General features: G+C 48.6%; 1 protein-coding gene and 1 long non-coding RNA gene across 18 annotated transcripts in view; one reads left to right on the forward strand and one right to left on the reverse strand.

Annotated features, from left to right (window-relative positions):
- The window catches only part of INPP4A (inositol polyphosphate-4-phosphatase type I A), a 146,458-nt gene that overhangs the window by 126,426 nt on the left and 4,805 nt on the right, over window positions 1–15,227 (forward strand). For 10 of the 17 annotated variants that reach the window (XM_030827655.1, XM_030827654.1, XM_030827663.1 and 7 more), the window contains 3 exons: window positions 881–993; window positions 5,109–5,263; window positions 9,726–11,003. In XM_030827655.1, coding sequence (XP_030683515.1) covers window positions 881–993; window positions 5,109–5,263; window positions 9,726–9,906 — 449 coding nt within the window. In that variant the 3' untranslated portion in view covers window positions 9,907–11,003. Of the gene's footprint in view, window positions 1–880; window positions 994–5,108; window positions 5,264–5,849; window positions 7,241–9,725; window positions 11,004–15,227 lie in introns of those variants that run through there. The other 7 variants (XM_030827661.1, XM_030827666.1, XM_030827662.1 and 4 more) reach the window with 2 other exon arrangements.
- On the reverse strand, window positions 10,545–11,882 carry LOC115838319. Its single transcript, XR_004033326.1, has 4 exons — window positions 11,658–11,882; window positions 11,147–11,508; window positions 10,629–10,901; window positions 10,545–10,597 (listed from the first exon to the last, which is right to left on the reverse strand). It is a non-coding gene; the product is annotated as an uncharacterized LOC115838319 (long non-coding RNA).

The raw sequence follows: 15,227 nt of genomic DNA on the forward strand, positions 1-15,227 counted from the left end.
CCCTGACCGGCGTGGTGTGGAGCACTCAGCAGCAACGTGAAGTAATTAGCACAGGACCTGTGTATACCAGGGTGAGGCTGTGTGGTGGAAACCAGGTGTGCAGTTAGATCCCAAATGCTGCCATGTACTTGGTTTGGCTTCGGGGATTCCAGTGCTGTGGCTGTTTTCCTTAGCCATGACCTTGAGGCTCTTCTCTTTGTCTTTGATAATCCCAGTGTTTGAAAATCCCAGAGTACCTTTCCGGGAGTGGTTGATTTTTCCTCAGTTTTGTCTGGGGTTTCTTGGTAAGGTGACCTGATGGATCTTCAGGCCCAAGGGGTCCTGGAAGGGCCTGGAGACTGCCAGAATGGAGGAGGAGCTGTTAGGATGTGGGAGCAGGGGCCTCCCTGGGTCCTGCAGAGATGTGTTCTCTTGGCATGGGCCAAGGGCCCCCTGGAGGAGGCTGCGCTTTCCTGATCCCTCCCAAGGTTTCCAGGCCTGCTCAATGGCCCAGACCCACTGCCCCAGTTTCTTCTACCCTCGGGAAGTTTTGACGACCAGCTGGTTCCCTGTCACTCCCTCCTAACTCCCTCGTCTGGGAGGGGTGCGGGAGGCATGGGTATTTACAAGGAGTCCTGTAGGTGATGCGGTGGCCATTCCCAGCCCTTCAGAAGAACTGAAGGGAGATGAAGGAAATGTCCCTTGAAGGTGGCAGTAAAAGAAATGAAGTGTTCACCACACCAGCAGCCGTGTCCTATCCCCAAACACCTCCATCCCTTCTTCAACTGGGAACTCATCGTTTTACCACTGTGTGCCACAGCAGCTCACTTGGGGGGGCTCCCTCTGCCGGGGGAGTTCCTGGGTGCGGCACCCACTCCCATGGACTCCTTTTCTCTTCCAGGCCTGCCTCGGTCTCGCAGTCAGACGTGCCTGCCAGAGCTGCTGCGGTTTCTGGGTCAGAATGTGCATGCCCGGAAGAATAAGAACGTCGACATTCTCTGGCAAGCTGCTGAGGTACTGGTTATAGAGAGGAAAAGGAGGCTATTGCAGTGCCCACAGCTGAACGTCATGACAGAAACATTACAAAGTAGAATCTCAGCAGGAGAGCAGAGCTCTCCATACTGGGAGAGGAGGGAGTCACTGAATACGTTCTGAAGCTCTGGAAGAGACTGAACAGTTCACAGAGTCCATTCCTTTGGGGCTGCCTGAATTCTGATAAGCTTAACACAGTCCATCTCTTGGGGCACTTACTAGCCAGGCTGATGACAGTTGTCACCCTCAGAAGCCTGGCGATCGATACCAGCTGAAAACCACTGTCTACTGCATCATTTAGTAGGGTCAGAAGGAAGCCATGTGACCTTTCAGGTCTCTTTAAACCATCTTTATCGTCCATTGTGCTTCTGATCTCCTCATTTTCCCAAGCACTTACCCTGCTCATATTTTCTCCTAAGTTTACTTGTGGAATTCCAAGCCACTGCTCTGAGCCTGGGTATCAGAGCAATTTCATAGCTGGTCATTCATTCACCCTTGATGAGGGGTGAGGTTAATTCTTCTCCACAGCAGGATAACCTGCCCAGCACTGGGACTCGGGCACATGTGGCCCCAGTGGCATTCCCGCTCCCTGCCTGGGCCTGAGGAGAGGGATGGTGAGCCCAGGGGGGAGGTGGCACTGCACTGCCCACCACACCTCAGCCACCACGCCTCATCACAGAGTTCGAGCAGCAGAGGGTCCAGCCCTCCACAGCTTCCCTGAGCAGCTCGCTCTGAAGTGTGCCTCTCCATCTTGTCAGGAAGGTGCTTCTCTCAGCCTCGAGTCTCTTCCACAGCAGCAGACAGTCTCAGCTGCTCATGGTGCATGGCCACCACTTCGGGTTGGTTATTAGTCCTGTGTTCAAGCCGGTCTTCATGAAGCCGCACTTTTTGAACGTGCTCCACATTCTGGGTTTGTTAACAGTTGTGGCTGCTGATACTGTTTTGTTGAATTCAGCTTTAAAGAGTGAACATTTCCCTCCATCTTTTGAGTGCCTCAGTTGGTCAGACTTTATCCTTGTGGGAAGCGTGGGGTGGATCAATCTGCAGGTCTCCCCTCTCTGGGCCCGGCTGCCCTCTAAATCTTTTCATTATAACAGAACACATTTTGAAGCACAAAGTGACAGGAAGTTCAGCAGGTTTCTCAGGCCTCATTTTTCAGGTATCCTCTTGGTTTTGGGGCCTCATCTGGCATTGCTTGCTCAGGCGAGGCCCAGCAAGCGGGGTGTAGGGCAGGGCACACACTGGCCATGGGGTCTCTGCAGCAGGGCAGAGGGGGCTCTCTACTTTTATTTTTCCTGGGGGGTTGCTAAACACCCCTAGCCAGGCTGTGACAGCCTCTTACCTAAGTATGTTAAGAGATTTTGTGTGAAGAGCAAGCCTTTCCCACAGGATACGAAGAATACAGAGGGTGGCTGGGCTCGGTGGCTCACGCGTGTAATCCCAGCACTTTGGGAGGCCGAGGCAGGTGAGTCACCTGAGGTCAGGAGTTTGAGACCAGCCTGGCCAACATGGTGAAACCCCATCTCTACTAAAAAATAACAAAAATTAGCCAGGTGTGGTGACGCATGCCTGTAATCCCAGCTACTCGGGAGGCTGAGGTAGAATTGCTTGAAACTGGGAGGCAGAGGTTGCAGTGAGCCGAAATCACGCTACTGCACTCCAGCCTGGGTGATAGAGTGAGACTACTCCATCTCAAAAAAAAAAAAAAAAAAAAAAAAAAAAGAATGCAGAGGGTGACACAGCTAGGTGTCCGAACAGTGGTGGGGGACATGCATTCACTGATTCATTCTCCTTAGAATACACACACAGGCAGTTTACAGACGAGCGGTGCAGAGACCTCTTGCATATCTTGTTTGGAAACTGTGGTTCTACCTGTCTATTGCCATATAATAGAAAAATCATTAAGTATAGGGACAACTGACCATCCCCTGTCACCAGAACAGAAAAGCAGTCCATCAAGTCCTGTATTTCTTGTTCCCAGTAGAGGCCTCAGGGTAACAAGCATGAGTGTAGAGGTGCAAGGCTCTCAGAGACCTTCAGCTGCACGGGTTCTTACGTTGTGCACCGAACCCCAGGCATCCCCTGGGGATAAGGGGTTGTGGGGCAGCAGTGCCAGCCACTCAGGTACTGAGTCCTCCCATCCCGAGTTTGACCAGAGCTGCTCTCCTTTTCAGGCTCTTATACTTTTTTTTGTTTGTGTGTATGAATAAAGGGTCCTTGGCTGAATAGCTGGAATATCTTTAGTCAAGTCTAAGCCCATATCTCATGGATGGGGAGACCCAGCAGTGCACCAGAAGTGGCTGGTGTCCCTCTGGGATGGGAGCCTGGCACTGCAGTGCCCTCTTGGTCAAGGATGCATCACTGGCCATCCCTGCCTGCCTTCCAGAACCTCACGTTAGCTCTGGATGCAGCATCTGTGAATTCAAAGCTTTTTGAAACCTATAGTTCCAGCTTCTGTCATGTGTTTGGGTGATGAACTCTACAGCCCATAGAATTTAGTGCACATACCAAGTTCACTCTTGCTTTGTCAGTTACAACTTTACAAATTTGATTAATTTAGTCTCCATTAGTTTAGGGTCTGCTTATCTGCTTAGGGCCTGTTATTTTTTTCTTTCTTTCTTTCTGTTTGTCTGTTCTCAGAAGAAGCCCATTCTCCTTCTGATTGTCTTGCCTGAACATTCTTTTGTTTTGCCTTTCCCTAGATGAGGTTCTTAGCACTGTACCATGTTCGTGTCTAGTGATGATCCTGGTAGTGACTGGCATGCTCTTTGGCTTTGCTGGCCTGACAAGCAGGTGTTGTGCCATCTTCAGGAGTTGATGAGACACTGATGTTTTTCTGGCATACAACAGATACCCGGAGCCCACCATCATATCACTTGGATGATGTTTCATTAAATACCAGCCTTGGTGTCATAGTGCAGTATCTGATAAGGTGCATAGTCCTTTATCTGAAGCCCCTGTGGCCAGATGTTTTGGAATGCACAAGTTTTCAGATTTTAGAAAGTACTATGGTACACAGTTGGTGTTTACTTATGTAAGTAATATGGCGCACATCACATATGTGTACCATGGTATACATACAGGACTTAACATCCCCGGGGGAGCCTGAGACAGCACTCTGCAACCAAGCTCATATTATTGCCACACTGAAAAGTATGAATATTTACATAAAATGGGATAAGTAAAGATTGCAAGTAGTCTTATATCAGCTCAGGTCTGGTTGTGCTGCCAAATGAGATTGCCACAGATTTACAAGAAAAAATTATCTTGTTTCAGAGCTTGCTGGATTTGGTGACTGTGTGCCTAGGATTGTATCTAGTGGTGCAGGGAAAATGCCCTGAACTCTCCCCGTGGGGAGAGGAGGTGCACTCAGGTGGCCTTTTCCCAGTCCGGAAAAGGACTGCCCTGCCACCTACCCTGTGAGCGGGTTTCACTGCTGCCCTGCCCCCGCTCTGTGAGCCATTCAGTTGTGAGGAGGGAAGTGTGCTGGCATTAACTCTGCAACCAGGAAAGGATGGCGGGAGGAGGCCTGTGGGGCTGGTGGTCAGGAGGTGGCCAAAGGACAGTGCAAATTCTGAGTTGCTCCTATCTGTGCAGGTGAAAGAGAAGAGTAGAGATAGTAGGTCTGTTCCCTACCTTCCAGGGATACCTGGAGACTTGGCCCAGGACTGTGGGCATCCTGAGAGTGGCTCTGGCTTCCCCAGTGGGTCATATTTGCCACCCTCTTTCCCTGAGGGATCAGCAGTGAAGGGCTGAATGTGATAAGAGGGCCCAGGCATGGTTTGAAAGGGGACAGCAGACTGCAAAAGAGTGTCCTGTGGGAGAAGACAGGCCACACGGGGGATGGCAGGGATGATGGCAGGCCTCCAGGCAGCAGGCCCCCAAAAGGGCTGGTATCTGTAAGTGACTTGGTTTCTGTTGCCAGCTCTGGCAGGGCATGGAGTTGGGGAACAAAATTGGAGCATCTGGCCAGGCCTGGGTGTTGAGTTTCTGTCCCTGCCCTTGCTGGGCTGGTTGGGAGCCTTTCCTGTGTGTGAAGCGTGCTGCCTTTCTGTGGAGCCTCGCCTCCTAAGCACGGCCCATGTTTCTGTTGGCAGATCTGCCGTCGCCTTAATGGGGTCCGGTTCACCAGCTGCAAGAGCGCTAAGGACCGTACAGCCATGTCGGTGACGCTGGAGCAGTGCCTGATCCTACAGCACGAGCATGGCATGGCCCCGCAGGTCTTCACCCAGGCCCTGGAGTGCATGCGCAGGTGAGTGCCGCAGCCAGGCCGCGCGCCCCGCCTGCCCCGGCCCGTGTAAACTGCAGATGAGCTGGTACCCTGCTCCTGCCCGCAGGGCCTACCCTGCATGAGCCCCTTGACTCCAGCCGTCACACTTGAGTTTGACAAACCAGTCAAACTGTTGGCACTATCAAATTCAGACAGGGTTCTCTTGTAAGGTAAGGTGGGGGAAAGAGCTAGCAGGACTTTCTGAGCAGGACTGCCCAGTAAACCGGTAGACTGGTGGGCAAGCCAGGGGTCAGGCAGCTAAACAGGAAGCTGGGAAGCAGCCATGACATGCAGTGCCCTGTTGGCCACCTGCCTGGCCGTGGGTGTGACTTAGGGCCAGTGCTTTCTCAGCAGGCATCTGCTGTTGTCGTCGTGTATATATTGATATCTGTACATTTCCAAACGAGTGAAGCAACGCGTCTGCAGGTTGCACCGGTCTGCTCTGCTGCTTCTCTAGCAGTCGACACAATTTGCTTTTATGAGCAAAGTGTCAAATGAGTGTTTTATCATGAGAGCTGTCAGTGTGCTCTGGCGACCTCACCCTAATGATGTTCTGATTCTGAGGCAGCAGGCGTGTTTGCAGAATGAAACCCGGAACTAAAAGTGTCTACTGTTGATCGATGCCTTGTTTCAAGCACTGCTGGGCAGCCCCCTACCTCACATACCAAAAGAAAGGATAAGAAACCTGGTTTCCCGTCTCCTTCGATGTAGTCACCAATGCTGTTAAAGTCTCGTTTCCAACGGTCACTTCTACTAAATGTTCTGTATCATTTGTCCTCTCACCAAATTATTTAAAGTGTTCAATTCTCTTATCCTTTCTGTATGTTTCTGCTGTTTGACCTTCTCACAATAATGCACAAAAGCAACGCGTGAGCTCCTGCCTCTTGATAAGCGCATTTTGTAAAAATGGAACCGTTTTGTCCCGTTTTGTCTTTCTAAGTTCATCTCAACCTCTCTGTTAAAGCTTGCCATCCCTCTGCCCAGGCTCAGGGAAGCAATGGAGACTCAAAGACTGCTGCTGCTCTGGGGCACCTTTTTAAAATTTTAATTCCCTGGTCTGCTCCCCAGGAGCCTTGGTGCCCTTCAGGCCTGATGTCCAGTGTGACCCTGGTGCTGAGGGATGGCAGCCGCGCCTGTGCCCATTAGCTGCACGGTGGTGGGAGGGGACATTCTGGTGAGCTGCAGACCTCAGCCAGTGAAGAAAGGAGAACGAAGCGGACAGAGATCCCTGCGGTAGTGGCAGCAAGGAGCAGGATCAGGGCCAGTCAGGAGCCGGCACCCCAAGTTAGGCACACAGTCCATGCGGAGACCTCTACTCAGTTCTTGGGCTCTCGAACAAGTTCAACGAAAACATTCTGACCAGCTCTGAACACAAAGACCTCAGGAGACCAGTGACAAAGTGGCCCCCTGGAGAGCCACAGTGCGATGGCAGGCCTGTCCCTGAGCCCAGACCCACAAGGGCCCCGTCCGCCTGCCACTAGCCCACTTGGGTTGTGTGCTCAGGACAGCTGTTACAGTTACAGCTGTTAGGCTGTATAGTGCAAAAGCACTTTTTATAACTTTTAATTACATAAGGAATTGAAAATCCTTGTAGGAAAATTAGAAAATACAGATAAGCCCCTACACTAGTTCCTCAGAACCCTCCCACAAAGAATCCCCCAGTTTCCTACTGTGAACAGGTAGTGCTGCAGACATTTGGATACATACTGTCTAGATAAAGGACATTTGGATACATACTGTCTAGATAAGAGACGTGTACATGCATATGGGCGTGAGTACATACACTTGGGCCAACCAGTCCCTGAATTACACAGAGCAAAAACACCCACATGCACAAACAAGTGTAATTATATTTGCAATTAACAGTCTTGTGAGCATTTTTTAGGTTAATAAATGTAGACCTTTTCACTTTTTTTTTATTTTATTTTTTATTTTTTGAGATGGAATCTTGCTCTGTCACCCAGGCTAGAGTGCAGTGGTGCAGTCTTGGCTCACTGCATCCTCTACCTCCAGAGTTTAAGCAACTCTCCTGCCTCAGCCTCCTGAGTAGCTGGGATTACAGGTGCCCACCACCACACCTGGCTAATTTTTTGTATTTTTAGTAGAGACAGGGTTTCGCCATGTTGCCAGGCTGTTCTCAAACTCCTGACCTCAGGTGATCCGCCCACCTTGGCCTCCCATAGTGCTGGGATTACAGGCGTGAGCTACCATGCCCAGCCACTTTTTTACACACTATAATTTATCCAATTTGCTGTCACTGAATATTTAAGCTGTATATGGTTTTCTAGCATTTTGATCAAAGGTGCAGTGAATATCCTTATACATTCCCCTAGCCACATTGCCTTAGGTTAAAAAGTATACACCTTTGTAAGGCTTTTGAATAATTTTAGTACAGATCACCAAATAGTCCCCACAGTAGCCACTCTCCTGCCCAGTGTCCCAGAGTGCACAGGGCACTGCCCGTGCCAGGCGCTATCTTTCCTGTCACTCTTGTGAGGCTTCTGAAGCTGTAAGGGCCGTTGTTTCTCCGCATTAGCAGTAAGGGCCCTGGGCCCTGGCGAAGGGAAGGCCCTTCCTCCTGTGGGAACAGGCAGCATTCCCTCCACCCCGCCCTCTTCCTTTCTAAACCCCACCCCTGCCTCCAATCATGGATGTCTTTTTAACTTGCTTATTTATTTGTTTTCTGAAATCTCTACAGTGAACATGTATCACCTGAATAGTTTTTTAAGAAGTTATAAAAACAAAACAAAGCTCAATCCTACTTTACCTGTGCCTGCCCCAGAATTCTCGCACCAGCTCTGGGGACATGGCTCGCTGCCACCTTGAGCCAACCCTTGCAGGTCTGAGGCTCTTGTCACAGGCATTTGTTTTAAGGTGACTTCTGTTTTCGGTACGATACCATGAGGGGAAGACATGTACCTGTTCAGGCAGCTGCAAGCCGAGGTGGCTGGGTCACGAGCTAGCAGCTCTGGCTGCTAGGGTGCCGAGTACCTGCAGTTTAGCTGAGGGCCCCAGAAGGCAGCATAAACTTCCACCCTGCCCGTGGGTGCAGGAGGACATTTTGGTTCCTGGCTTTCTGGCTTGCATCTTATCAGACGGAAGAGTAGAGCATGCAGGTGGGGGTGGAGGGGATGGGGGCCAAGCTGGCACCCAGGCTTTTCTCCTGGAGGCCCAGGGTGAACCGTGGCCAGTGCTGTGCTGTAAATGTTCAGCCACCAGCTCTCTCCCCAAAAGCCTTGATCTGTAATGTTTGCCATTTCTGTGGCATAAATGCTTCTGCCAGGGCCCGTTTCAAGCTCCCGTGTGGCACCATTGAACATGGAGTTGGGAAGAGATTCACACATTTGGCCACTGGGGTGTTCCTGTCCCCAGTCCTGGGGCTGAACCCCTCGAAGTAGGCCTTCCTGAGTAGCCACAGGGCCCCACCAGCCTCTCCTGGCAGGGAATGTGGCAGTGGGTCAGTGCTCCGCAGCTTGGGAATTGTGCCCTCTCAGAACAGCACATTCCAGCAGGGCCATCGGGGCTTTGGGGCTCCTCTGGGAGAGCTGGGGAGGGCCCTGTGTGAAGAGGAACCCTGGGCCTCCTGCCTCCCCATCTCCAAGTGGAGCCTTCACAAGCTGCCTGCTTCGTCCTCAGGCCTCTGATTCTGTGTCACTGCTGCCACTTGGCAGACATAAATGTGCTTCCAGAGTCGTGTGGTTCTAGGTACCATCTCACCTCAGTGCAGTTCTTCTGTAGCACCAAAAGGGGGGAAAAGCCCCAGATTTCCAGTGTGGTATTGGTTGGATTCCACCCTTGGGGATGCTTTCAGAACCCTAACTTGCAAAGATGGAAACAGCAGTCGCTCATGCCTGCCACTGCTGAGCCTGGAACCCGAGGTGGGGCTGGTGGGGGCTCTGCCTTGGTTGGTTGGTACCTGAGGTAAATGGTTTTCGTTTGCGTGGTTGATCAAGAGGCAGCTTTGGCCAAATCCTTTGTACCACCCCCTGCTCAGGCATCTGTGAGAAGGTCAAACCCCCAATGGTTCTTCATGTTCAGCTTGCTTCTCAGAAATCCCTGTCTCTGCAGCATGTGGGAGCATGGCCGGGCAGCATGGAGTTGTGCTTGGCCAGCCGAGAGAGTGAACATGGAAAACCATTCGTTCAACCTACATGTGTTTATTTTCAGTAGATTGCAATATTTTTTCTTATTTTCACTTCTCTTTCTCTCCTTTTTTCCTGTAACTGTGCTGGTTTTGTTTTGGTCTTCCTCTCATACCCGTTTCTGCATTTCATCTTTTCTTTCTATTGTGACTTCATTTCATTTTTTTTTAACCTTATCTTTTGGTTCTCTTCTTTATCCCATCCTTTTTGATAAAATCCATCGCATGTGTCTTCTTTTTTTCTTTATTTTCTTTCCTTTCCTTTTTCCTTTTTCTTTCTCCCAAACTTCTTCCTTTTCACAGCATTGGAACACGGGAGGTAGTCACCCAGAAGAACTTGAGCGGCCTGGTGCCCATCCGAGACTTAAGGCTAGACCCCAGCCTCCTCTGTTCCATCCCTTTATTAGCTCTGAGCCCCAATTTACTGATTGTGTGGCTCTTTCTGAGCATAGCATACCTGGTGACCAAATTGCGTTGCAAATGAATATCATTATGAAAAATTAATAAGTCACAAGAAAAACAAAAGTGCCAGAACATGTCCAGCCACCGTGTACCTAACTGGACAGAAGGAATGTGTCAAAGCGTGGTCTGCCAAGAAATATTTCATGCCTTACATTTTGACGTTTTGTTCTTCTGAACTGTAAATATCTGCCAAATTATTTCACCAAGAAGACTTGTTTGTTTAGCTCCTGTAGCATCTTCAGTGCTTGTAACATGTTCTTAACGGTGCCCTGTCACTGCATCGTTTAGCTGGCCCGGAATTCCTTGTACCACGTCTCTACCTTCTGATGTACAACTATCTATCACCTGTACCTCTCATGTGCCCGGTTTCCAAGAGAAACAAGTTCTGTCTAAAGAGAATTTGTATATTTGATACTATTCTTTAAGTGTACTGCTAACCCTTCCTTTCCTTTCGACGACAAACGAAAAGAAAAAAACATGCTTTATAACTGGCTCATCTAGAAAAACCTATCTAACAGGACATGTACTTTCTGCTTTCATTTCAAAGCGTAGTCCCTGAATTACAGTAGCAAACAGTTTGCAGAATCCTACCATTTCCTTGCTTATGTTTATTATTTCCAATTAAGGATGACACAAAGCTGTGAATACAGTAGTACACTGTAGCAAGGGCCAGACACAGAAAGATCACCTACTGCACACACCACACAAATCACCTACTGCATACGCCAGACACAGAAAGATCACCTACTGCATACGCCAGACACAGAAAGATCACCTACTGCATACGCCAGACAGAAAGATAACCTACTGCATATTCCAGACACAGAAAGATCACCTACTGCATACGCCAGACACAGAAAGATCACCTACTGCATAAGTCAGACAGAAAGATCACCTAGTGCATAAGTCAGACATAGAAAGATCACCTACTGCATATGCCAGACACAGAAAGATCACTTACTGCATAAATCAGACAGAAAGATAACCTACTGCATACGCCAGACACAGAAAGATCACCTACTTGCATACACCAGACACAGAAGATCACCTACTGCATATGCCAGACACAGAAAGATCACCCACTGCATACCCAGACACAGGAAGATCACCTACGGCATACGCCAGACACAGGAAGATCACTACTGCATAGCCAGACACAGGAAGATCACCTACTGCATACGCCAGACACAGAAAGATCACCTACTGCATACGCCAGACACAGAAAGATCACCTGCCGCATACGCCAGACACAGAAAGATCACCTGCTGCATACGCCAGACACAGAAAGATCACCTACTGCATACGCCAGACACAGAAAGATCACCTGCCGCATACGCCAGACACAGAAAGATCACCTGCTGCATACGCCAGACACAGAAAGATCACCTGCTGCATACGCCAGACACAGATCACCTACTGTATACGCCAGACACAGAAAGATCACCTACTGCACACGCCAGACACAGAAAGATCACCTAGTGCATATGCCAGACACAGAACACTTACTGCATAAATCAGACAGAAAGATAACCTACTGCATACGCCAGACACAGAAAGATCACCTACTGCATACACCAGACACAGAAAGATCACCTACTGCATACGCCAGACACAGAAAGATCACCTACTGCATATGCCAGACACAGAAAGATCATCTACTGCATACGCCAGACACAGATCACCTACTGCATATGCCAGACACAGAAAGATCACTTACTGCATAAATCAGACAGAAAGATAACCTACTGCATACGCCAGACACAGAAAGATCACCTACTGCATACGCCAGACACAGAAAGATCATCTACTGCATACGCCAGACACAGAAAGATCACCTACTGCATACGCCAGACACAAATCACCTACTGCATACGCCAGACACAAATCACCTACTGCATACGCCAGACACAGAAAGATCACCTACTGCATATGCCAGACACAGGAAGATCACCTACGGCATACGCCAGACACAGATCACCTACTGCATATGCCAGACACAGAAAGATCACTTACTGCACACGCCAGACACAGAAAGATCACCTGCTGCATACGCCAGACACAGAAAGATCACCTAGTGCATATGCCAGACACAAATCACCTACTGCATACGCCAGACACAGAAAGATCACCTACTGCATACGCCAGACACAGAAAGATCACCTACTGCATACGCCAGACACAGAAAGATCACCTACTGCATACGCCAGACACAGAAAGATCACCTACTGCATACGCCAGACACAGAAAGATCACCTACTGCATGTGACTTTAGATTTACTCTTCACTATGTAGGGATCATTCAGCTGGTTCAAGGAATTAATGCATATAGTCACCAAAGGCTGTTAAAGTTATATACTTTTATTTATTTGAAAACAGTATATTTCATTTAAAAAATGGTATCTTTAATTCAGATTAAAGTTCCAACATCTTTTCTCTCTTACTAATCAAATATGATTGATAATGAAAAAAAAGCAAAGAAAAAATGCCAAATAAAATGATCCCTGACTTGTGGGCAGTTGCGGTGGATGGAGCTGTGAGAGCAGCAGGGCGCTCTGGTTTCTGCTGGTGCCCCCTCGGTCCTCACGTGGCATTCCCTGCAGCACGATGAAGTGTAACCTTAACACCCATGTGGGGCAGAGGGTAATTGTCTACCTGTAAAGGTAACCAAATAGATCAGGAAAAACTCCCCACACCCTGTGCAGGACAGTCAGCAGCTTCTCTGTTTTCCAGTTCATATTATGTTGTGCCCCCACTTTCTATCTCCAGCTGGTTCCCCATACACTGTAGTTTATGAAGATGATTTTTTTTAACCAGGCCAGAAAAATGGGAATGAATTTAGAGAAGCTTGCTTCTCCAGAAACTTGACACCCATGCATGCCCAGAAACCCAGTCGACCACAAAAGGCGGTGACCTCTCTTCATTCTCTCTCCAGGACTCCCAGACCTTACCCCGGGCTTTCTCTCACTCAGTATCAGCTCAGAGTCTGGGTCCTAGGAATCATAGAAGCGGTTAGCAATCAATGGCAAATGCTAGACTCAACACTTTACATTCTAAAGTGTAAGACCATCATGGGCACTGCAGGCTCCCTGGGGCAGGCGTCACCCGTGTGTCACCCCTGTAAGTGAATCCACGCTTCTCCAAGTGTAGTGTGTTCACTTGTCTCTTCTAAAATAAATGAGGTGGCTGTTGTGGCATAGCTCCTGGCGGCCTTCAGTAGGGAGTCTGAAGTCACCAAACGCCAGCTCATGGGTGGTGTAAGCTGTGGCAGCATGACAGTAGTCCCTGGGCAGTGTCTTGTCCAGCCTGTGATTATTTGAAAGGCATGTTTGCCACTTTCCCTCTTTCACATTGAGGCGTGCACTTCAACTAAGACCATCTTGTTTGCTTTATTTGAAAGCGAGAGAGCAGAGTCCACGGCCTCATTCAGTTCCCATTACACAGCTTCCTGGTCCTGCTCCTGGTAACGTGGTTCCAATGCCTGTAGTGGTGACTCACATGCACTCTCACCTCCACAGCAGGGCTAGTGGCTGGGCAGAGCCCATGCACAGAGGAAGGCCCTCTGACTGCAGACAGCACCCCTCCCTCTCCCAGGGCTCAAGGATGCTTCTGTGGCACCCTCCAGGGACGCCTCCCAGAACCCTGCCTCATAGCACAGAGAAGCTGTGGCCAGGCCGAGGAGCCCCTCTCAGGGGGCCTCAAGGACACCACGGCCTGATCCTTGTCACCACACCTTTCTGCCCATGTGGGCTTGGCCCGTGGGCTGAGAGAAATGAGACCAAAGGGAGCCAGATAAGGTTCTTTGTTTCTCTCCTCCAGGGTCTGGGTGAAAATCAGTATGCCGCCTGTGCACTTGGAGAGCTACCAAAAGGACACCATGAGATTAGCCTAGGTGGTGGGTTGGTTTTGGCTTTTTAAACTTAAAGTATTTGAGAAAAGAAACGCAGTTGCCCTCCCTTTATGCTGAATTTTCATGTCACTAAGGCCTTTTACTCATGAAATCAGGCCAAATAAGTATTCAAAATCTTACTTGCTTTAGTGAGAAATAGGCAGGATGAAACAAAGATGGGGAGATGATTCAAGAAAGGGGTCATTGACATTTAGTGATGGTTTTTAGTTGCTTATACAGTAGTAGTGCTGAGGCATTGTTGATGTCAACCAGCTCTAGGTGTTCAGATTAAATCAGCTTTCTGAAGTTAGGGAAACCATAATCAGGAGTGGTTCTCTTTGGATGGTCTTATAAAATTGTTGTATAAGTTTTTTCAACTAGTATGACAGTCACTATTTACGCCTATGGCTTGATTCCAGCAGAGATTTTAACACAATGACCTGTTTTCCCTCCACAAAGTGACAGGAGTAGCAGCCACCCCATGCTCAGCCATAGAATACTAAGATACTGATGCCTGCAGATGAGTTCTCAAGTGGAAGACCCCACTGGAACCAGAAAACTAGAGGATTCCCTAAAATTATCTGTCACTTGGGGTTGCCATTTTAATTTTCATTTCAAAAATGGATGCCCTTGAAAAGAAATAATTTATTGATATAATAAAAGTAATCATGGAGCTTTGAAATAATTAAGTCCCTCTTGCTAAAATCTAAGACCACCTCAACATGTACCATTGATTCCTAAAAAGTATGCAGCCAATGTGATGAGTGGAGGTGTCCTGCCTTAGGGCAGCAGCTTGGCCTCTGCAGCAGGAAACCCCAGTTAGCACAGGCTGTCCTCGCCACCTCTGCATGCCTCGCCCCAGGCCCTCTTGCCAGCTCGTCTGCACAGGCAGGTGATGGGATGACAGTGTCGGCATGTGGATCAGCCACGTCAGCCGGATATTGCAAATTCAAACATCTGGGGGAAAGTAAATACAATTGGATTTGAAAACTACGTTGAAATGAAAGTATAATCTTTATTATAATTTCACATCCAATGTGTTCAGCCAGCTAAACTAGGCGTTAACTCCTTTAACATGTAAATAAAAGATAATGTCAAAGTTCACAAATTATTCTGCCTCGCTCCTCATGGCAGTTTAGCATTTACTAGTGACAGGTGGTTTTTAAGCAGTTTGTACATTTCTATAAAAATGGAGAAGCCATATCTGAAGTAGTTCATTAATGTAAGAGTTTCCAAAGATTAAAGGAGATTAACTGTATATAGGAACCTATAGCTTCTGCTTTAAGTGGAAGTACGTTTTTGATTACTGAATGAATGTTGGGCAAACATGATTGTTACTTACTCCAGGGGGCCTCCTGTGGCCTAGGTGTTCAGCTCAGATGACACACATCTAGCTGAGGCCTTGAGGCTCTGTGACAAGAAAGCATATCCAAGTTACCAAATTAGTTATAACAACC

Source organism: Nomascus leucogenys, chromosome 14 (genome assembly GCF_006542625.1).
Source record: "Nomascus leucogenys isolate Asia chromosome 14, Asia_NLE_v1, whole genome shotgun sequence".
NCBI classification, from domain to species: domain Eukaryota; kingdom Metazoa; phylum Chordata; class Mammalia; order Primates; family Hylobatidae; genus Nomascus; species Nomascus leucogenys.